The sequence below is a fragment of the Pocillopora damicornis genome, chromosome 11 (assembly GCF_964200805.1).
Source record: "Pocillopora damicornis chromosome 11, jaPocDami1.2, whole genome shotgun sequence".
Classification (NCBI taxonomy): domain Eukaryota; kingdom Metazoa; phylum Cnidaria; class Anthozoa; order Scleractinia; family Pocilloporidae; genus Pocillopora; species Pocillopora damicornis.
The window spans coordinates 9472657-9495403 of NC_142680.1; the positions used below are offsets into that span (position 1 = coordinate 9472657).

Sequence of the window (22747 nt, forward strand, 5' to 3'; positions counted from 1 at the left end):
TGAGAATTTATAAACGGGACTACAGTTTATCCCCACCATTCCGGTCCTCATTAAAACAGTGATACCCCTCCTTGATTCATTTTGCCCTCTTAGTTACTTCCACCCCACCCCAGGGTGTTGTTAAGGAAGCCCCCCTGTCTCAGTGACTGAATCTTTTCTAGCGCAAGATACTCCACTGATCAGTCGCCATCGCCGAACGAATTCGAGCCCGCTGATACAAATTGCTAGACATCAATTAATGCAAGGTACGCACCCCTTCCCCCCCCCCCCCCCACATTCCCCTTCTCTTAGAAATTACTTGATTCCATTGTTCTCTTTGCCATGGTACATGTATCAACAATGCCGCTTTAAAAACGATTAATCCCTGAGAAGGTACCTCGATTTCTGCGTCAAATAAGAATAATAATAATTATATAATATCAAAGCAGATATGTTTCGTAAAATTGAATAAACCGGCCGTTCACCGGAATTTAACGGGAGTTACACCAACTTTAAACAGACAGGTACAGTTGATTGCGTATCGAATCTTAACCACCGATTGATTATTCCGTGTTCAAACCAAGGGATATAGAGGTTCTGGAGGAGGAGAAGGGGGGGGGGGAGGGTGTTGTGAGGCAGGCAACCATATTAGATCGGCACAGTCAGCATAGTCTAGGTCCAAATGAGAGATACCAAAATGGAGGAACGAAATAACGAAAACACTTCCCTTTCTGGAGGAGGTCAAGCAAAAACAGTAGCTCCTTAGAAAACGTCTAGTGAATTCCACCTCTCATGGACTTGAGAGTTGATATCTTGGACCTAAGCAACACTCGTTTAGTCGTTTTATTTGGAAATCCATATTTGTGCCCTTCTCTGTACATCCCACCCCACCCCACCCCACCGCACCCCCCTCTCTCCCCTTCCAGCCACTGTACGTTTTCCTTGAAAAGGAAAAATTGTTTAACAATCAAAGCTTCTTAGCTTGGCGTTGGCGATACGCGATCTTAATGAACGACTCAGGGTTATTAATGTGAGGAGAAATTAGACACTGGGCGCCCTTAGGATTTAAAGGGTTAAAAAAGAATGTTCTGAGGATCTAAGCAGAGCAATTGAACGCCGGTGAACGGCACTTCGACAATCTTCGCTGTGATGCCGAAAAGTCACGAGTGTCACGAGTGTTTGAATTCAGTACCTAATAACGTGACATCGATGACATAAGAAGCGAGAAAGCCTGATCTTGCCTGGGAAACCACCTGGCGCTGTGTATACCGCAAAAAGAAACATGGAGCAAAAGAAATAACTACGTTATATTCTATTCCAGGGAGCAAGAAGACATCTGGTTGAAGTGTGCATTTCCACCGAAGAGATTCAGACAGCGGATTTCCACGGCATACGAAACGCTATTTTTATTTATTAAATATGGCGGCCATTAGTGGAGAGCCGAACCATGAATACAGTATTAGTGTGACTGCTGTCGTCAGCGAAGCAAGATGTCTTCGCGAATTTGTGAAAGAAATCGCTCCAAGTATTACTGTTGATAATCTGAAAGCGATGAAACGGTTTCTGCGAGATGTAATCTCGTTGAATGTTGGTGTTGAATCTGACTCTGGGGGAGAGCTCATGGCCACTCTTACGACTTGTCATTGTGTGAACGACTACGATTTGGATCTTTTGGAATATTTACTTGGTGTAACTGGAAGGAATGATAATTTAAATATGCTGCGGGAGTTTAGGAGGAAATGCCCTCCAACTCTGGGCAGTATCCCGGAAGAAAGAATCAGAGAAATCTCTCCAGGTAGGATAAGATTAAATTTTTAATTTAAAGGCACATCTGATAGGAAACTTGCGAAACCGTATCTGCCATTTCTTTGGTTTCTTTTTTGTTAAATGATTAGGTCCCAGAAGAAATGTTATTTGATGTAATCCTATCGTTAAATTATGCTTTACTGACTGTTTTCTTGTATGATCATCACGGCAATTAACATTGCCTCAAAGCAGTCATTACTATTTCCAGAAAATCTCCCTTGCTCATAACTGATTCTGTTTGGCTAGTGAAAAATATAGAGTTCACCATGTTGGAATTATTTTCTTTGTAATGCCGCTGGCTCTGGGGTGTGTGACAAAGAGGAACGCTTTTATAGAGAAGACTAACAGACTTTTCTCAGGTGAGAAAGTAGTCACTAGTCTTCTGGGAGAGGAAGTGTCGCATGACAGCCTCGTGGGTTGTCCAGAACGCAAAAAGAGGAGCTATATGATAGAGCATGTGACCTTCTGTACAACTAAAGGCATGGACTACTTTTGCCAGTAACTAAGTTGGCTAATAGGTGTTGGGTATTACCTGTGACTGTCTGTCGAATTAAATTAATACATTTGTTACGAAACCAACAGCTTCTGATTTCTCTACATGCAGAGAGTGCTGTATGAGTTTTGCATTCAGATTTCTAGATCACGGGGTCTCACACTTGGATTATTTTGTTCACAGCTTTTGGGCTGAGATTTGGTAGAATATAGTTAAGCCTGAATCTCTGATTTTAATGAGGATCTCGGCATCTTGGCGAGTCTTGTATTTTACCATTCTTTACTTCTTGTATTGGCTTAGACTTTAATTAAGACAGATATATTGAAAGAGTTGTAAATAATCTCTATAACAATCCGTCAATCAATTCTCTTACAGTGTAAGAGACAGGTTTATCTATCGTGTTGATACTGACAACTACTATACTGTGAGTCTTTGTCACGTGAAGAGGTTGAAAGTTTATATGTTGCTATTTATAGCATCTTGGTGTGTTTTGGCACACTGTCATTGGTGCATTTTGATCCCCATTATTATTCTGACTATTAGATGTTGTACCCTCATATTTATCCACTTTGTTACTGGTTAGCTGTAATGCTCTTTTATAGTGCATGTAGCTTTGAAATTTTGATCCACTACCACCCTCTAATATGTCTACAGAATGCCAAGTGTGGCAACATTATTGACACCATACAAAGGGGATTTATACAACATTGATACTAATCCATGGCAAAGAATGATGACATTCGAAGCAGATTATTATTGAGTTTAATGATTAACCACTTCGAACCTGAATGGGAAATCAAAATTGAGTCATCATTATGACATCAAAATAAGAAATGATCAACAGATATTCCTTCTGAGGGATGTATCAGGATCATTTATAATCACTGGCCTCCAGCACCACACTATTTTCTTCTTATTGAAAACAGTGTCAATTTGACCCATTTTAGTGACATCAGGAAGAACTCAAAAGCCTGACAAAGATTAAAAAAAAAACAGACCTAAGGGATTGAGCCAACCAGAAACCCATGTGACTCCTGACAAGACATCTTCCATTTTTTAACAGACAGTTTACAAGTTTTGCCTTTTTTGGTTTCTCTTATTGAACGTTTTATGTAAAGACAATATGACCAGTGTTATGTAAAACAACATTAAACTGTATCAGTTTATATCTACTTCAGTAACATTGCAGAATTGTGAATATGTAATTCTCCTATTTCATTTCTATGACAATCTGTTTTGAAGTGGATAATTTTTAAATGTAATAATAATCTGCTGCAAATGACATCATACACTATATTTTGCAGCATATAAGTTAAGTATCATGTAATTGATCCTCTGCTTATGGTGTCATCATTTTTCTACAGTTGGCACCACATGTGTGGACCAGTGAGAGTCATTGTGGCTTTTTAGTAGTAGAGCAGTCAACTGTTGCAATCAGTACAATTGATTTGGTGACCTATGCATCATGAGACAAATGATTAAATGTTCATTTATCCATAAAACCACAATAAACAACAAAATTTTCTATAATGATCTTCCCAGAAAAAAAAATCCTGAAAGGATCAACACTGACCTTTTCCCTTTAACATCCATACATTATCCAGTAAACAGGTAATGAGAATACTCAAACTTATCAGGTTATCAGGTAGAAATTATTTTCTTGATCTAACTTTAAATTCTTGTCACTAATTAACAAAGAAATGTGTAGCAGCTGGAGGGGAGAATTAACAATCAGATCTTGGGAGTTAAATAGTTAAAAGCAAGCTTGATTTTCCCATCTTCACTTAGTCTGTTTTCTGGAGAAGTTTAACCCTTTACACCCTAACATCAGTATGCATATTCTCCATACTGTTTTCTACACATTTCCTAACTTGCTGACAAGGAGAATTTCTTTAAAAATCAAGAGTTTCTTTAGTTGGTGATCATTTCCTTTATTCTCATGACCTGGATGTGTGATTCAGGGGTGCAATTGTAGGGAGAAATTAGATGTGTGTCACTCATGGGGTTAAAGGGTTAACCCTTTAAACCTTAACATCAGTATGCATCTTCTCCATACTCTTCTTTATACATTTCCTTAGTACTGGAAAGGAGAATTAGTATATAAATCAGGTGCATCTTGAGTAGATGAAAATTTCCTAAGAATGATGAAAATAAAATTTTTTCTATCTTATGACCTTAACCCTTTACACCCTGACATCTGTATACATATTCTCCTTACTGTTCCTATACATTATAAGGTGCTGATGAGGAGAATTTGTTTCATAATCAATAGCTTCTGTAGCTGGTGATCATTTCCTTTATTCTTGTCACCATAATGTGTGATTTGGGGGTGATATTGTAAGTAGAAATTAGATGCTAGTCGCTCTTTGAGGTCAAAGGGTTATTGCAATATGAGTGAAATTACTAAAAGTTCAGTTAAGGTTCATGCTTTTTTTTATTATTCTTCATAGCAGAGGGAAGAGCAATGGTGTCTTTCATTTTAAATGAAAGTTTCCAGGACATTACTTTGCATAAAGCCCTTTCCTTCAAGAAGAGCCTATGCAAGCATTTGAAGTTGATACCGGCTGAGTTCACTTTTGTTACAACAGTGAAGATTCCACGAAAGCATCTGGTGTTTCAGTTGCCTTCAGAAGTGCTCCCTTTTCTGCGGCATTGTACTGGATGGAGAAAGGAATGGCTGTTTTCACTCAATGTCAGTGGTGTACAGGTCTCTGGAGAAGATGAAATTTCAGTTCATGAACTGAAAATATCTCAACTTAGATTGCAAGAAGATCCAGGTATGACAGGAATTTGAAATCTCAGTATACTTAATGTAAAAAATGGTAAATGAATTGTTGAAGTGTAGAGCTGTAATTAAAAGCTAAATGTTGTTGTAGCCCTCTTCCTCCTTTCCTTTACAATACAGGTGTTAAAAAGCAAGACATCTTTCTGAAAGTACCCCATTAAAAATGCTCATATGATGGACCATGCAGGGATAGATGGGTTCAAACTCTTCACATGGCTGGTCAATACACGAACCACTGGGATAACACAAAAATACAATGAACACATCACTAGATTTCTAACTTTGTGCACACTTTTAACCCTTTAACTCCCAGGATCTGATTCTTAATTCTCTTCTCTGGCTGCTACACAGTTTCTTGTAGGATAGTTACAAGAATTTGGTGTTTGATCAAGTTAAAAACTTCTACTTGATAAGTTTGAGTATTGTTATGACCTGTTGGCTGGATAATGTGTAGATATTATTGGGAGAAATAACATGTTAATCACTTCTGGGAGTTTAAGAGTTAACCCACAAAATTAATGAAGATGTCCCTTGTGCACCACAGGTAGCTTTCCCACACAGACCTCTTTGACCCAATTTTAATTGCAAACTTGATAAAATTAAACTTGCATTTCATGCAAGTAGACATGATATAACATGCAAAGTTAATAGATAAGACAAATAATCACACTGTACAATTTTGATGCAACTAAGACAGTTGTTTACCTAAAGTTATGATCCATTCTGAGGCTCCACTGGCGTGTGCAAAAAGATGGTAATTTTCCCTCTTTTGTTCATTTAGGTGGCAAAAAATAACACTCAACATTACAATGAACTTCAATTTGGAAGAAAAGCTCCAAGCTTAACTTTCTGAATTTTCCTATGTAAAATGGTCACTACAAATAATGATTTGGTCTTAAGGACAAAAGGACAATTTGGGGGCTTAATATTTGTGCAGCCAAGCAGAAAGAGAATTTTTTTTTAACAGGAGAAAATGACAGAGCATGAGTAATAGTTTTGATGAGAATGATTACCTCACCGATCTCAGACCACAACCACTGCCTCATCACACACCTTTCCTCTTGCTACTGACCACTGAACACTGACAAGCCACCAAATTGGTGACATGCACTGCATATTTAGTCACCAAAATATTTTCAGTAGCTGTGCATGGTGACTGATACTGCTGTAGTTTAGGGCCCTGAAAAGAGTACAATTAAGGGTAATGATGAAAATAATTTTTAAAAGAGATTAGATTTGTTAATTTTTATTTCTATTAATCATTTATTTTTGGTCATTTCTTCATGTAGTTCTGGTGTCTCCTGTGTTGCGAGTAAGTGAAGCTGCAAGGACAGGTGATGTCCCAGAATTGAAAAGAGTTCTTGACGTAGAAACCATAACTAAACGAGATTTTCTGCTCAAAACCCGCACTGATGGAGCGACACCTTTGATTATAGCTGCAAGGAATGGTAACACTGCAATTGTCCAGTGCCTGCTTGATGAGTATGATGTAGACTTGGAGCAAGAGGGCACCGTCAAAATCGACGGAGATCTGATTGAATGTTGCACACCATTATGGATGGGGTCTCTAGGAGGTCATTTAGCAATTGTGAGGTTGTTATTGGAGCGAGGGGCTGAAGTGAATCATACAACATTGACCAACTCCACCCCACTGAGGGCAGCTTCCTTTAATGGACACACTGAGGTATGTTTGGTATCAAGGTTAAGAGTGCACATTCAATTTAAAAACATTTTAATAAACTCTCTCCCTTACAAGACGACCACTGATCAGAAGAAGTGCTTGCACTCTTGACTGCATTCCTCATGGTCGTACTCAGACCTGACCATTTTTTAAACACCAGTTTTACAATGTGTCAGAAAAAAATTTGACAGATTTGTTTGTCTTGTTCATGGTCCCTGGCATACTTGCCTACAGTCTTAAAATAAATATTAGTTAATTATTTGCATCGGTAATTTATACGTTTATTTTCCTTCATAGAGTCATTTTAGTCCTTGCCTAGGGGCTCGTCTCTGAGTCAGGCCCAAAACATACAGGGTTCGCAAGGGTCCTACAAAACCTGGAAGGTCCTGGAATTTTATTTTGACATTTTCCAGGACTGGAAATTCCTGGAAAAAGAATATAGGTCCTGGAAAGTCCTGGAATTCTTCTTAACGCAAGCTATGAAGTATTCAGAATTTATGTTGTAAGAAATGTATGTAGACCGTAAGGAGAATTGATTTGGAAATCATGGGAATGAAATGGTTCAAGGTGAAATTTGAAGTCCTGGAAAAATCAGGCAAATTCCTAAAAAAGAACTGTAAAAGTAATTGAAATTTGTCTCTGAAAAAGGGCACCAACCCTGTATTATGGCCAAGAACATAAACTCTCTTGATTTATTCTGAATCAATTGTGTTTCTTTTTCTTTTCTTTTTTTAAAGGTTGTACGATGTCTCATTAATCACGGCGCCGACGTGAACAAGCGAAACCAGGATGGAAACACTTGTATTATGGTGGCTTGTTGGAACGGACATCTTGATACGTTTAGGTTACTACGGACATCGGGAGCCAACATGGAAGTACAGGACAATCAAGGTTTCTCGATGATTCATTGCGCTACAGCTGCCAATAATCTAACTCTCCTTCAAGAGCTCCTTCCGGTACCGAATACTGAGGCGGTGAACGCGAAAACCTCGGAAGGTATTACTCCGCTGATGTTGGCTTGCGAAAAAAATCACCCCGATGTTGTTTTATTGTTGTTACAAAAGGGCGCTGCAGTGGATGAAAGGTCTGACAAAGGTCTTACTGCGGCTCATTTTTGCGCACTGTCAAACGATATTAATAGTCTGCATCATCTTATAGACTATAAAGCAGATCTGAGCAAGGCCACGGAGCGAGGCAGTACCCCCTTAATGCTGGCCTGCGCGAAAGGCTATGTCTCTATAGTAACTGCCTTGCTTAGAAACACTTGTAAGTCCAAGTTGAAGAACGAGATTACTTCAGCCCTAAAGCTCCGCAACTTGACAGGACAACCCAGCTGCCTGGGGCTTCTGGCGACGCCGAAAGGGATGGATATAAATGCTGGGAACGAAAATGGAGAGACCTGTTTGATGATGGCCTGCGAGAAAGGAAGCGTGGAGATCGTAAGGATTCTCCTTGATGAAGGAGCTGACCCAAACGGCGCCGACCAGAACGGTGTGACCCCTCTGATGATCTGTTGCAGGCGAGGTCAAGAGAGGATTATACCCCTGTTGTTGAGGAAGGGCGTCCTTGTGGACCAAAAGAACAATGAAGGAGACACCGCTTTGCACATTTGTGTGCGGCATTACCGCGAGTTTAGCGGTCACAAGAAGTGTTTGGAGCAACTGCTTAGTACTGGCGTGTGTTTAGATATGAAGGTTCGTAGACATTCTCGTTCACAATCTCTCTCTACTGTTTCACTCCCCCCCCCTTAGCCCAACCCATCCCCCCCCCCTTAGCCCAACCCATCCCCCCCCCTTAGCCCAACCCATCCCTCCCCTCCTGGACCTGCGATCAACTCCAATATCCTTTAGTTACTTGTCGGTTATTCGTTGTGTTATAGCTTGGCATCAAATGTGTTCCGTGTGCAGAAAAGTTGTCAACAAAACGTGCAAAGGCTGTTTTTTTTCTGGAGTGTTTTCTTCCTTAAACCCATTGTATTTCCCTTTGTAGGTGTCGGGTCTAAGCCTTTTCGGAGCCTGTTTGCCTGTGACGATTAATTTGTCACAAATGCACACGGTATCAAAATAAATTATGTTGTAAACCAGCCATACTAAGTATCGAGTTGTTCTCCTATGTTCTCTGTGAAACGAAGCGTTCGCGTTCGCGTTCGCGTTCCAACGAAATAGAGAGCTCGTTAAAGCGGAGCTCGTAACATGCGCAACTTAGCTCCGTGCTTACCGTACCATTTTTTGTCTCTGTTCAGAATTCTTCAGGCGACTCACCAGTCACAGTTGCTCTCAAAAACAAAAAGTGGTGCGGGCAGGCGTTTGAAATGTTACACAGTAGGGGACTGGAACTCAGTAGCCCACTTCAAGACACCAATGGCGACACAGTTTTCCATAAATGTGCGAGATCTGGTGACGTCTCGTCTATGACCTTTCTGTTGGCCCTGGACAACAAAGGACCCTTGCAAAAGAACCAAGATGGCGACACGGCTCTCAGAGCAGCAGCCTTAGAAGGCGCCGAGGCAATGACGCGCACTCTCATCAACACGGTCAGTGGGTTCTCACTTAGGGACAAGGTGGAGGCTCTTGAGTTGTTAGGTGTCGGTGTATTGGCTAAAGAGATATCACGTGATTGGGACATATCTGCCGTGGTGGGTTTCTGGCAGGAAGCTCTAACGCTTCGTCGCACCCACAGTCTTACGCTCCCAAACATCGTTCCTCGCGAGTTTCCGCTGGAGTACTTTTTGGAAGCCAGGCTACCCAGCGATCTGACTGCGTTCGAGTCAAATCCGAGCGCGGTCACTGCGCAGGCGCTGCAAATTTGTGACCGCGTTTTGGGGGATACCCATTCACGCCTGCCCTCCCTCCTGGGGACCATCGGCGAACGATTTGCGCAAATAGGCGAGTTTTGTCGCAGTTTAAATATTTGGCTGTACGTTTTAGAGATTCAACTCAAATCCCTTTCTTCTTTACCAGACGGGGTTGAAGACTTGCTTAATACTTTCCGCTGTTTCGCTGATGCGTTTGGTTTTGTTTTGAGCCGAAGTGGGAGTGTCTTGCATTTTAAAACCGTCTATCAAGTCATTAAAAGTGCGTTGCAAGGTTTCAAAACATGCCCTGCAGTATACGAATCACGTGATAAGATGATGGTCTATCTCCTTCACTATTTGTCTGCCTTACTAGAAGTTGCGTCGGACGATCGTGATGTAGAGGTTGTCATGGAGACAGTCAAAGCGGTTGCGTGGTTGGGCTTGCGTAGCACAACAGGGTCAACTCTCCTCCACCTTGCTGCAAACTCTAAAAGTGAAGACATTAGCTCTCTTAAGGAACACCTTCACTTTCCGAGCCGCCGCGTTTGTGAACTTTTGATGGACAGCGGTATTGATCAGAACGCTTTAGATAGCGACAGGAACACCGCACTTCATATACTTCTCACCAAAGGGCACGCTGAAAAAGATGTGTTGGCTTGCTTTTTAAAAGCAAGGCCGCATTTGGACGCGAAAAATTCGTTAGGGAAAACAGTCCTTGACTTGGCGCGGTGCAAAAAGGTCAGGGGTGTTGTCAGGGCCGCTGAACGAGTTCCTGGTCTACAATGTCTCGCGGCCCGAGAGATTATACGAGAAAAGTTGCAGTACGAGGGTATAGTTCCAAAGAGATTAGAAACATTTATACAGCTACATTAGCTCAACGGCTGTTATATATTTAAACTGCGTGTATCAACTCACAGAAACAAATATTAAAACATTTCGTAACGCCTCAATTGGGACTCGAGTGTACTGTTGCCAAAAGTGCCTCAGGCTAGTCACGTGAGGCAAATCATCAGGCAGTCACCTGGTGAAGTGAAAAGAACAATTACCAATTTCCGAATTACCAAGCGTTGGAAGTGTGTATCACACGATCAGACAAGAAGTGCCAGAAAGGTTCACGCGCGGACTTGCCTGACCTGTATCTTGTAAAGAATAATTGTCGTTTGAGACACAACCTTAAAAAGAAAAGCTATGTCGTCCTTAGTCCTAAATAAAATGATGACAGATTTATAGAAATCAAAGTATCTATTTCTCAGCTGAACTTTGACTTGGAAATAAATCGATTTGATTTGAAAATTAATGTTACTATTAGTTAAAATAAACGTTGATTAAGCTTTAAAAAGTTAAATTTACAGATGTTATTATTATTATTGTTACTATTATTATTATTGTTTATTTTTTCGTATTCTTTTTTTTTAACTGGTTGGTGGCTCGTACCTACTCGAAAAATGAGGACATTCATCAAGATCTCAAATGCGAAATTTTTACACGGCCAGAAGCCTTCATATTCAAGGCCAGTTACTGAGAATGATATGACTTAACGATTCCTTGCAGAAGCAAAATGCCTCGCATTTCACTGGAGCAAATTGATTAGTTCGACCACCGACGTGGCCAGTTTGAATCCAGCTTAGTGACCCGGCCGCTTACCTGTGAGCTCGTCAATTTCCACTCCTCTCTCTATTATCTTTAAGCGGTCTTTCCAAACAACAAGAAACCACACATGACGCCATTTTTTATTGAAACAATTTATTCATCGCCATTCTGGTGCGACTGGCTAACTGACCTGCAGTGTCCGGATTTAAATTTTAAACGCTGGAAGACAGGTTTTTAACGGTTCGTTTTACTCTTCGGAATCTCAAAAAGTATCAAGTAAAACATTCTTATGTGTAATTCTCATTGGCGCGGATAAAAATAATATGGTGTCCAGTACATTCTTCTCGTTCAAAGCGTCTCTTGATCAATACTAAAACCTGCATCAAACTTTTAACTCCCTGGATAGACAACTGAATATGTGGCTTCTCTATACAATATGGATACATCTTCAGCTACTAATCTTCTAGAACGAACAAATTTTGAAGCTAGAGGATGTACAATGATTGAATGCCTAAATTCCCAAAGTTATGTAACAGGAAACATCTGTTAGCAAGGATAAGAGTTAAGTCTCACATTGTGAATACGGAGTTAAAATAAAAACGAACTCTGTGTTATTTAAGACCAAGGTTGGTTATCAGAGAACATTTCTTTCGGTAATCATTAGTTTCTCGAGCTCTAGATTATGTAACCCATTGAAAGAACTGAAAAAACTTCAAGCGAAGAGAATGTTTTGTAACTTGTCTTCAACTCTAAAAAAAAGTTCATCCCGAAATTGTCGCCATTTTTCAGACGCGGTACCTTTCGAGAAAAAGTAATATGATGCGTTAGAGAAAAAAGAGACTTCTTTAATGATTGGCATATTAAGGATAAGAATCGTCAGTTCTTTTGAGCGACAACGTTGAAAATTTTACTAGAGAAATAAAACTTATGCTATATTTTACATTCCGTCTGTGGCACCATTTGGAACATCCAACATTTCAGCCCCTGATGCTGCTATTTTGCAGGCAGTGGGATTAAATTGTATTTATCATGAGGGCTTTTACACGGAGCCTAGTGTAAAGTGATGTGTAATTTGAAACGGTTTAGTCTTGTTAATACTGTTCGTATCCATTGACGTTTTCTCGAAATGTTCCAAGAATCTAGAATGTTTCAAAATGGTTAACATAGAAAAAATGTGTGATTCCTTTAACAATTCAACTTGAAGTTGCATAACATGGGGAAACGATATGCAGGTCAGGAATCTTTCTTTTGAACTAAACAATATACGTGAGTAACATGGATATCATACAAAGGAAAATGTCACCACCTTTCATCATGAAGAGGGTCGGAACAAGACGAGCGACTTCATGTTTACCCGAAATTTCAGTTTTCTATAACTTCTTCAAAAGATGTAAATTCTCCTTGAGGCAGAGCGAAGTTTCCAGAGAACACTTAGTATGATATTTGGCTTTAGAATTAAAAATCCCCAACGTTGGAAGCTGGGATAGAATGATTGAAACCCGTTAGATCTCCAAATTTAGTCAAAACAAAACGTGTGTTACTAAGTAACTGGGTTTTGCACTGGAAATTTTGTCGTCAAAACAAACCGGTTTTAAGACGGCACCAAAACGAAGCCGGCTATTTTTTTAGGATTGTTAACGCTTAAAGGGTGAAAGAACATCGATTTCCTTTAAACACCACGATACTAAAATTAATTTTAATGTAAGTGGCATCTGCTAAGGAAATATAGGATTTATATATGATGAAGTGGATTGTATCAGAATCAAGAGTGCTTTATCAGAACCTGAAAAGGAACGAGCAAGTGGTATTTCTTAAATTACGCGGTTTTGTTTTGTTTTGTTTTGGTGAGAAAAGAATCTTTGATTTTTTTACCTAGAGTTTAATTGATTCATGGTAAAAAAAAAAAAAGTTACTCTGGTACACTATACTTTTAAAATTGTTTTTGTATCTTGAGTGCTCTGTGCTGCGTTCTGTATTGTATAGGGAACATAAATCCGGATTGGAAATTAGGGATATTGTCAACATTACTCACTCCAGGTGTACTACGTGACCCAGAAAGTAAAGATGTTTTAGATGGATGGTTCTAAAGATGGAAACCCAAATTTAAAAACTAACAAAGTAGCGACTTTTATCACTCTCTTTTTTTTCTGCCATACTGATATGGTTAAAAGTGTAACTTTTTAAACCTGTTGAGGAATACTGAGGTGTCAGCAATTTTTCTTTAATTATATATATGTATATATATTTTTTTTTGATTCAGTCTTCTTAATATAATAATTTTCAATTCTACTTCTCGTTAAATAAGCTTTAAGTTTATACTGTAAAAAAAAAGAAAAACAATATCGATTTATGTTTGCGTTTACTCTTTACAAACTTCATTTCCGCCAAAAACAAATCGTCCGAAACGATTTGTCCGCGCCATGTTTTATGCAAAAATTATGCGTTGGAGGCTCTTAGCGCTAACTTCGGCGGTTCTTTATTGTTTTTGTCCAAAATAATGGTTTAAATCCCAAGCTGTGCTTTAAAAATGAATACCTGCTTAAATTTTGTCTGAATCGAGTAAGATCCTAGGAGGCGAAAACGTAAGACCCTAGACAACGTGCGTACATGTAAATGAAAAGTTTCTCACCGCTCTGCAAGCTATTCTAACCACCTCGACGCTTTTGCGTCACTGAGGCAGATCTCGTGTTGCGCGCAAATTGTATAAAATAGGACAAGCCACTCGATTATTGAACCACAATTCACTGAGCTATTCGAAAGAGGTGAGCCAAACTGCCTGTGCAAATACTTAGAAGCAGAATGCCAAAAACCTGCTTTCCCAACCTAGTTCAGGTGGCAATGGTTACAATGCTTCTGAGCATGGTCTTCGTTGAAGAAATCATTTCAGGATTTACCGGAAGTACCCCAAGTTGTTATTATCATCCTCCATATAACTGCCCGTCATCGAAAGATGGCCAAAAGCGTCAACTTAGAAAGGTTGGTTTATTTTCAACAAGTTTGTCTTTTGTTGTTGCTCGAGATGATAATCTTGTATTACCCATCATTTTGGTTTGTGTAGATTCTGAATTTTCATAACGCAATTTTTGCCCTTGGCTGTTATCGCTTTGCTGTCCAACGCTTCGCAACGATTGCTTGATTTCCCACGCTTGTTATGCAATCCTTTTTTTCCCACGCTTATTGCAGAGTGCTCTTTTCCCTGTGTTAGGGGCAGAATGCCTCTTTTTCCGCGCTTAATGCAAAGTGCTTTCCAGCATTTGGCATTGATTGCTTGTTCCCGCTCCCGGTACACAGTGCTTCTCTTCCCACCTCTTATAAAATGCTTCTTTACCCGCGCTTGGTACTGAGAGATTCTTTTCCCGCGCTTAGTTCAGAGTGATTCTTTCCTTGCGCTTGAAATCGATAGCTTGTTTTACCGCGCTTCGTATCGAGCCCTTCCTTTCCCTTCCTTTCTACTGAATTCTTCCGATTTTTCCCGTGCTTCCTATTGACTGCTTTTTTACGACCAGGAGTTTTTCCTCGTTTTAAGTCCCCACCGATGCAAAGAGATGATTTAATTACTTTGCTTGTCATTGGATGACCTATCCCTGTGATGTAATCTGAATATCAGTGTTGTCGTACGCCTTTCAGATTGAGGACATGTGCTTGACAAAGAAGAGAAGCCTCTGCCAATCTGTTCAACTTTACTGCAACTTTGAACAAGAACTTGGTAACAATTGAATAAAAATATTGGAGAACCAACGCAGAAATAAAAAGGCTAAGGAGTTGAACAATGTTAAATGATAAATTTATGTTAGTACACAAAAGGTCTTAATTTAGGCCATTTTAATATCAATTTAAGCTACTATTTTTTTTCCAAGCTCCATGGGTACACTTATTAAATTAATTTACATGCCTGTAAACTAAAGAATAAATTGCGCCAAGTGGTTAAAGTTTCAACTTTTGATGTCACCACCGTAACAAAAGCATTTCACCATCATCAGCTGTTATCAATTGAGTTGATGACGTAAATTGGCCATTGTAAAGAGTTTATAAGCTAATCGCTCTGATGAAGGGCTAACGATTGAAACGTCAGCTTTTAAACTCTTTACGGTAGCCAATTTACGTTATCAACCCAGTTGGCAATACTTAATTACCCTGTTATACCCTCTCACCGATGCAGCATCACATCTTCTCTAGAAACTTACCCCCTTAATTTATCATCATCAGGTTGAATTAGCTCGGCTTTCCATGACAAGTTCCTTCCCTTCTCCTCTGTCATTCCCATAACATTTAGAAGTTCTCCATATCCTGCGTCCTGAATAGTCAATCAATCGGTCGATGTTTGTCCTCTTTGGGCGTCTTTTTGCGTTTCTGCCATTTGGAAGACACATTTTTAAGTTCTCCATATCCTGCATCCTGAATCGTCAATCATTTGGTTGATGTTTGTCCTCTTTGGGCGTCTTGCTGCGTGTCTACCATTTCTGGAAAAGTTTAACTCGTTGAAACGTTATATTTAGTGAAATAGATTAATTTCAATCTATAGAAACATGGTGAAAATGTTTGTCACAAATTTGGTGATGATTGAACAAACACTACTTAAGAATCTTTTAGAGAGCAACCGAAAAAGCACAAAAAAACATATTTTTCAAAAAATGAAAATTAACGGTCCACAAACGGTAACAAAATTATGTTGCAGTCCCAGGTTAGTTTTTCAAAAAAGATTCGCTATTTTTGCAAAAATATGGTTGAAATCCATACGATCTGATTGTTTCCTTAGTCAACTTTGTCGTTATCTACCTTTGAAGCTCATTGCAGGGTTCTGTTTGCCGAAAGCTCCAGCTTTATGTATAACTCGCTCGCCGCAAATCTTTTCTAGGTCATATTCTTGGTCAGTATTTTTGTTGGTCTCAGCTACGCGAAATCGTTTAAACCGCTCTGTGAGCGTTTGAAATCCCATCAGAGTTCTCCTGTGTGTATCTGACGAGATCAGAAGCACTCCTTCACCACAGCCATTTGGCACATTAATCACCCATATTGGACAGGAGTCTCCGTAAGAACCTTCACACTGATGAGTCTGGAACCATTTCGTAAGCGCTCTTTAGGAAAAATTACCTTCGATTTTGATGCACCTGCCAAAGGTTTTGGAAATAAATTCCGGGAAAAATTTTTTCGCCAATCTTAGCGCTGGGTTGCAACTCCAGCAACGCATAGATTGGCAGGTTTTGGCCTGTTTTAGTGTACTCTCCTTGTAAATCAAAATCATCTACAAGAAAATTTAAAAAACAAAAATATATCATTTCCTCGTTTCGATCTCGATACATTGGTGAGATACAGATTTATGCTCAGTTTAAATTTCAAAGCTGCCGTTTCGAGCGTTGGCCAAACGTCAGCTTTGAAACTCTTTACGGTGGCCAATTTACGTTATCAACTCAGTTGATAATTCCTAATTATCATGCTATACAGTCTCTTTAGAAACTTACCCCCTTTTATGTTCAGTTAAACTTTCTAAACCTTCTTGTGTTTTGAGGCACATGGCGCACAAGAACCACCTCTCGTCACAAACTGTAACAGACTTCCCATTAATACCGAGTGATATCCTCATATTACCCTGTTCCCAAGTCATCCCACATACTCTCATTCGTAGGAGAGACCTGAGCTACCGTGAAGTACCAAAGATTGTGCTCTTGAAACGTCACTTGCTTTCATTGTTTGTTTTTTAGACATCGCTAACACCTTGACGCTTCTTTAACACACCTCCTTCGTACCTCTACTCTTTCTTCCTGAAACTTTGACATGGTCTATCTTGCTTTGAACGAGGTACACAAACTATGAACTGACACACGCGGGTGAAAAATGATGACCCTCTTGTTGGAAAGTGGCTGTGAGCCACTGAACTCGGAAAATGAATCATAAAAGGGATGAGATATCGAGGCTACCGAACCGATTTCGTATCTTAAAACCTTTGGTTACGCTTTATCGATATGACCTGCTCCTAGAAAACAATACTTGCCACAATAAATCGCGCTTCTCCTCTCGAACAAGAAGTCTGAGAACCGGTACTTAGCGGCGGAAAGTGTTTTTTGTCTTGTTTCGTCTTTTTTCTTTTCCTTTTTCTCCTTTCCGAAAGCATATGTTTGCCCGGAATGTCAACGTTATTATTAATCGGTATTTGAGAATCCAACTGCTTAAATATTATCAGGCTCAGCGGTTTTCTTTCCTTTTCGTGTTTTTGAAAAACAGGGGAGGTTTTCATCATTCCCACATTACGTAGTTTATTTAAGATTCTAAAATGATACTTTTTGAGAAGCCTGGAGGCAAAGCGAAGATTATTTTAATTCCGCGCATGCGCAAGAGCGATTTTGATTTGAATCGCGGGTATGATTCCCAACCAAAATTGCACGATTTTCAGCCGTCTCTTTGGTAAAGCTAGCTGGAAAAAAAGAGCGATTTAAGGCAAAAAAATGGTGCGATTGGAGAATATAGAGCACCGGTGAGCACCGATGAGAACTAGTGAGATTTCAAGAATCACCGGTGATTTAAAATATGGATGTAATAAAAGCTTAAGTCTTGTTGGTCACATTTCGATTGAGGTATGATTGATTAACGCTTTATAATCCTAAAAATTACTGGTCCCCGAAAGCTAGAAGATGCCTGGGATATAGCAATAGGACACAAGTTAACAGAACAGACAGCACAGAGGCGAGAACTTTGCAAGCACATGGAGATCGAAATAACTGGAACGGAAAAAAAAAGTATTCTCCTTCACTGATTCCATTGTGGTCGAAGGTCAAAAAATTATAAACAAATCGGCAATAACAAAAATAGAAACAGGACTTTTTAAGATGTATCCTTAATAATTGAAAAAGTGAGGGAGGGGGGCTCTTTTGCATTTTCCAAGAACGTGGATTAAAATTCTTGACTTCAACCTACAATAAAAAAAATAGGAAAATGATTCGCGCTTCTCGGTGAGTTATGAGTTTCTTGTTCTGACTGGAAGAAAAACAAAGGAAAGTTGTTTGTTTTTTTTTTTTTTTTGTATTATATAATCTCTTCGGTAGTTTTCAAGTGCGTGCCCTTCATTTTAAAGGCAAGTAAGTCCTATTTAGGTTGAAACAAAAGTTTCGAAATTTCAACATTTGGTCGTATGATAAAATGCTTATTGACAGACTTTGGTCAAGCCGGTTGGGAAAATATTTGGCCCTCGGTCATGATGCAGGGACCTCACTGCACTTGGTCCGTAGGTCATGACTTCGAGCAAATATTTTCACGTTCTATCCCCCCACTCATTCAATAAGCACATATTGTCGTATCATCATGTGATCGTACGTACCCGCGTGCGAAATCCCATATAAAACCATAGTGAAAGCTGATGTTTGTAAGGGCCAGACAGATTGACGTGAACCGGTCCGCAAAAAGCCGTGGGGCCCTACACTAACACGGCTTGTTCCAAAAACTAAAAGGAAAAAAGAAAAAAAGTTAAAGAAAAAACTCGTGTTTTTCGTTAAATTGCCAGTTTCTTGCTCTGACTCTTAAAAAACGAAGGAAACGTTTTCATTGCATAATCTTTTTTTTTTTGAGGTTGTCCGGGGTGTGCCAGTCTATCACGTCCTATTTGGTTTAAAAGAAGACTTTCAAAATTTTCAACATTCAGTGGTCATATGATAAAATACTTCTCAGCTTATGCCGGACGGGAAAATATAGAAATTTTCTCGTCCGACCCGACCAAACTCAGCCAATAAGTACATTATCATTCATAACCTTTGCAAATATTCAAAGTTGGTGATTTTAAACTGTAGTTTAAGTCGTCTCAGTTGATAAAATACCGCATTATCTGACAGTAGACCACATTTAATTTATTCTTTCTTTGTTTCATTTTGTTTTCATTTGCTTTGGATGTTTGTCGTTATTAATTTGTTTGTAATTTTTGTCATTAATCTGGTGGGTGATATCGATGGGTTGATTTTGTAACAGTTCTTTTATTTGCTTATTTACAGGCATGAACTAGTTTCGCTCACGCTCTCTTTGTGCTCTTTCCAGGGCCCACTCTCTTCCTTCCGCGAGAAAGTACCCTGTTTGCGGCTAGGCCTTTGCCGATTGTGCTCGGCAACTTTTGCGCAACTTGGCATTTTCAGAAACTTTTTCAAGTTCTAGCAACCTCAAGCAATTCTGTCTCTCTGAGCAATTTTTTAAGTAAACTATAGATTCAGAGCACATATCAATTTAAGCTCGTAAAAGTCAACGATTTCAGAGAAAACTTCAATTTATACGATTTTGTTTATCAGCCTTTGAAAACAAAACCTGTCACTCGACAATGTTTGCAGGTGTGTCGTAAGACTTAAAATTATCCTTAAATCTCATCCAATTTGCGAGCAAATCCTTAAAGCTGAGTTTCACTTCATTTTTCTTGACCCATGTTAGCAATTATTGTGAACAACGAAAAATAATGCTTTTGATTGACGTTTATGTAAAAAAAAAGTCGAGAAATTGAGATAGCAATGTTTGAAATGTAGATAGTAACCTTTTGGTTTTTGGAGATTTTCCAGCAAATTTCTGGTATTTCAGCCAACAACTTTCCAGCGCTTCCGAGCACAATCGGGACAGGCCTGGTTGCGGCTGGTCAAGTGCTTATGTAGAATAAGGAACGCTGCAGATCGACAAGGCACAAGTGCATTTTCAAAAGGGCGGTTACGTTCATTAGTAGACTTCAATAAACGCCTTGATATATAACCAGATTTCAAACCAGAGAGAGTAAGGGTCTAAGCAGTGATAGCAGGGGGAAAAGAGGCCGAATTTTTCAAAGAAAGTAAGTAAGTAGATAAATGACTTCAAACATGTGGCTAAAATCCAAACTCCAGTACACCGGCTACTATCCAAAATGGCAGGTTTGTCGTAGCCATGGTGATGTCAGTCACCATAAGCCAGATTATGAATTATGGATTATGAAACATGTTGGTGACACTGTGGAGCCTGGAATCTTTATTTTCAACATGAAGAACGAGCATATTACCAAGTATGCCAGAGATGGAAACGAGAATGGTCATAGTCGGCTCGAAAGCGACTAAGAGGATCATAAAAACTGTAATTGAGACATATTCGTCAGCTTGTAGTACGCTTCTTGAGATCTTCTTTTGGAAAAGGAATCGTCAAGTAAAACCCAAGTTATAAAATACAGCCAACACATGTTAAATATACCATTTGTATCATTTTGGTTAACTCTAAATTTTACTAGGCAAAAGTGGAGAATCTTAGATTTAGTTTTAAAGTAAAGTGCGTGATTAGCCGTGGTTTCGCATTTTTTTGGTCGATAAATTAGCGCGAGTTTTCTACATCAATCACGTAGCATGGTAAAGTAAAAGAAATACCTGTCTGTATCATTTTAAACGCTCGATTCATCTCTCTCAGGGAAAATGATCCAGGATTTTGCTAACTATTGAATTTCCTTCAGCTCAGCTAAGATATTTTCATTATGGATTAGTTCCTTTTTTCAGTAACATGAAACATGCTTTTTTGGAAGAAATTTAACACAAAAGAAAGTTCTTTCTGTTTCACAAGTAAATCTACCTAGAAATGGGAAATCAAGCAAATTAGCATAATTTTCCCATCGAAAAAGGTTTGAAAAAAGTTTTAAACTTATCAACTAGATAAAAAAAAGCCGAAAGTGGCGAGGAAAGCATATAAATTTTAGGAGTTTTTCGAGGGCTAGATTAACAATACGTACACCTCATGACTTTATCCTGTCGTTTCCTTTTTTTGTCACATACTCTGGGTATCCGTTGAGGTTTCACTAGGGAACTTTAGCAGTTAGGACGGCAACGCCAAGAGAGACTTCGATTCAAAAAGGAATGTAAATATTTTAGTTGGAATTGGATGTGTTTACCTTCTCTTACAGCTCCGCAAGTTAACCTCAGCATCACGTATGAGAGCGGCACTGAGTTCCAAATGTAAACTTAAATAATTTGCTGTCGGGGTTTCCTTTCTCGGACCACGCAAAGTTTGATGATTTCACGTTGTTATTTTGCCGAAGACGGCTAAAAAATGTACACAGTTTTAAAACGCGCGTATTGAGCTATTGTTCTGCTCATTAGATCTTTTGTTTTGCCGCGTCCTCGTTGTCGTCACCGTCGTGGTTTTCTAAAGATCCCTCATACAAGCCATGTTGCCTGACATATGCTTAATTTTTGTTTAGTTTCCCACTTGCTGCTGTTGACAAAGTTGCTCCGAAGTGGAAGAGTTAGATGTAAAATACGAACATAGATTTTAAAAATGCCCCTATCAATGTAGGTCCTCGCAGCCTTTTGAAGTATAATCCAAGGATTCGATAATAGTTAATTTAAGAAAACCAGGACGGAAACGGGAGCGTCACTAAACAAAAGGTTTAATGAGCGTGACAGTGGCTGTGCACGTGCGTTGTAAATCTTTGTAAATTTCTTTGCGTCCTCTGCAAAACAGACAACGTGAAGATTAAACTTTGTGTTGTCCGGAGAACTTGAACGACGACGGCTAATTTTTAAAATTTCTATTTCAAATTAACGCTTTGTTCCATATTCAGTTTCGAGATAGTTTGGATAGCGAGAAACCAACTACACGACTTTAAAGTATCGCGAGATACGTAGGTAAAATATAAGTTCATTTTTTAACCGACGTTGTCCACGGCTCAAACTCACAAATGGAATAGATCTCTTATATTAATGAAACCCAATTGATTAACACTGATAGTACGTATATGTCGGACCAGTTCGAACAGGCAGGTTTACTGATTTGGCTAAAATTTTGCATGTAAACTTTGTCAGGGTTTCTAAACACAAAATAGATATTTTTCAGAATGAAATTTATTTTGCGTGAGAAATTACGGCTCACGGCCACTTGGGGCCCCTATGAGGCATGGAAACGAGGCTGACCTAAAGCAACTCTTCAATGCCTGGGCTTCCTTTGCTTTTGCATTTTTTTAATCTGTTTTTATTATAAAACAAATCTCCAACTCTTCCTCTGTGTTTAGAAGAGTAAATTTTTTACAAAAATGTAAGGGAGTGGTTGAAACGCGCCATTCAGATCACTCAGTTTAGGTGCTTTGAGATCCGTAGGTTCAGAAGCTTGTAGCACTGTTCATGTGTCGGTTTAGAACAATGGTTTGTTTGTAAAACAACATCTATCATAGGTTATTTGTTGCTGAAAATTCGGAGTTGAGCAAATTTCTGAAATAAGGGTTAGGGTTACAGTTTCCAAATTTTAAGATTGGTATTTTCTTGGAGAATAACTTGTCAAGATGGAAAAAAAGCAGAGTTAAAATCTTCAGAAAAAGAGAGCCTGTTCTCAGTTCACAACTTTGAAAGAAAATAACCTAAGCAAAAGGAGCTAACAATTAAAGCTAAGGGGGCGACTAAAACAATTCAAGATAATCGACTCTGTTGCCATCCACTTTATACTGGTATTTATCTGAAAAGTCAGGGAATAATACAATTGAAAACAGGTACGCAAGTTAATCTGATATGGTGTTCTAACTCTTACGTGTAAACTTTTTTTTTAAATCATTGAAAATCGATTTTAACTGTGTTCGTTTCCAACCGAAGAAGTTCTCATGGAGCGTATTTCTTGAAAGAGATTTGGTAAGCACGTCGTCTTCCCAAACGAGTCAACTTTACT

The 22747-nt window shown here is 39.1% G+C and overlaps 1 protein-coding gene and 1 long non-coding RNA gene across 2 annotated transcripts; both read left to right on the top strand.

Moving 5' to 3' along the window:
• The first annotated feature begins 912 nt into the window (after positions 1–912).
• Positions 913–10831, top strand: LOC113671148 (uncharacterized). The gene is made up of 5 exons (XM_027187365.2): positions 913–1774; positions 4729–5055; positions 6353–6747; positions 7482–8438; positions 8987–10831. Exons 1-5 carry the CDS (start codon positions 1399–1401, stop codon positions 10409–10411), a joined length of 3480 nt encoding a protein of 1159 aa, XP_027043166.2. The 5' UTR covers positions 913–1398; the 3' UTR covers positions 10412–10831.
• Positions 10832–13595: 2764 nt separating this feature from the next.
• LOC113671379 (uncharacterized) lies at positions 13596–15057 on the top strand. The gene is made up of 2 exons (XR_003446250.2): positions 13596–14104; positions 14756–15057. It is a non-coding gene; the product is annotated as an uncharacterized LOC113671379 (long non-coding RNA).
• Positions 15058–22747: the final 7690 nt, after the last annotated feature.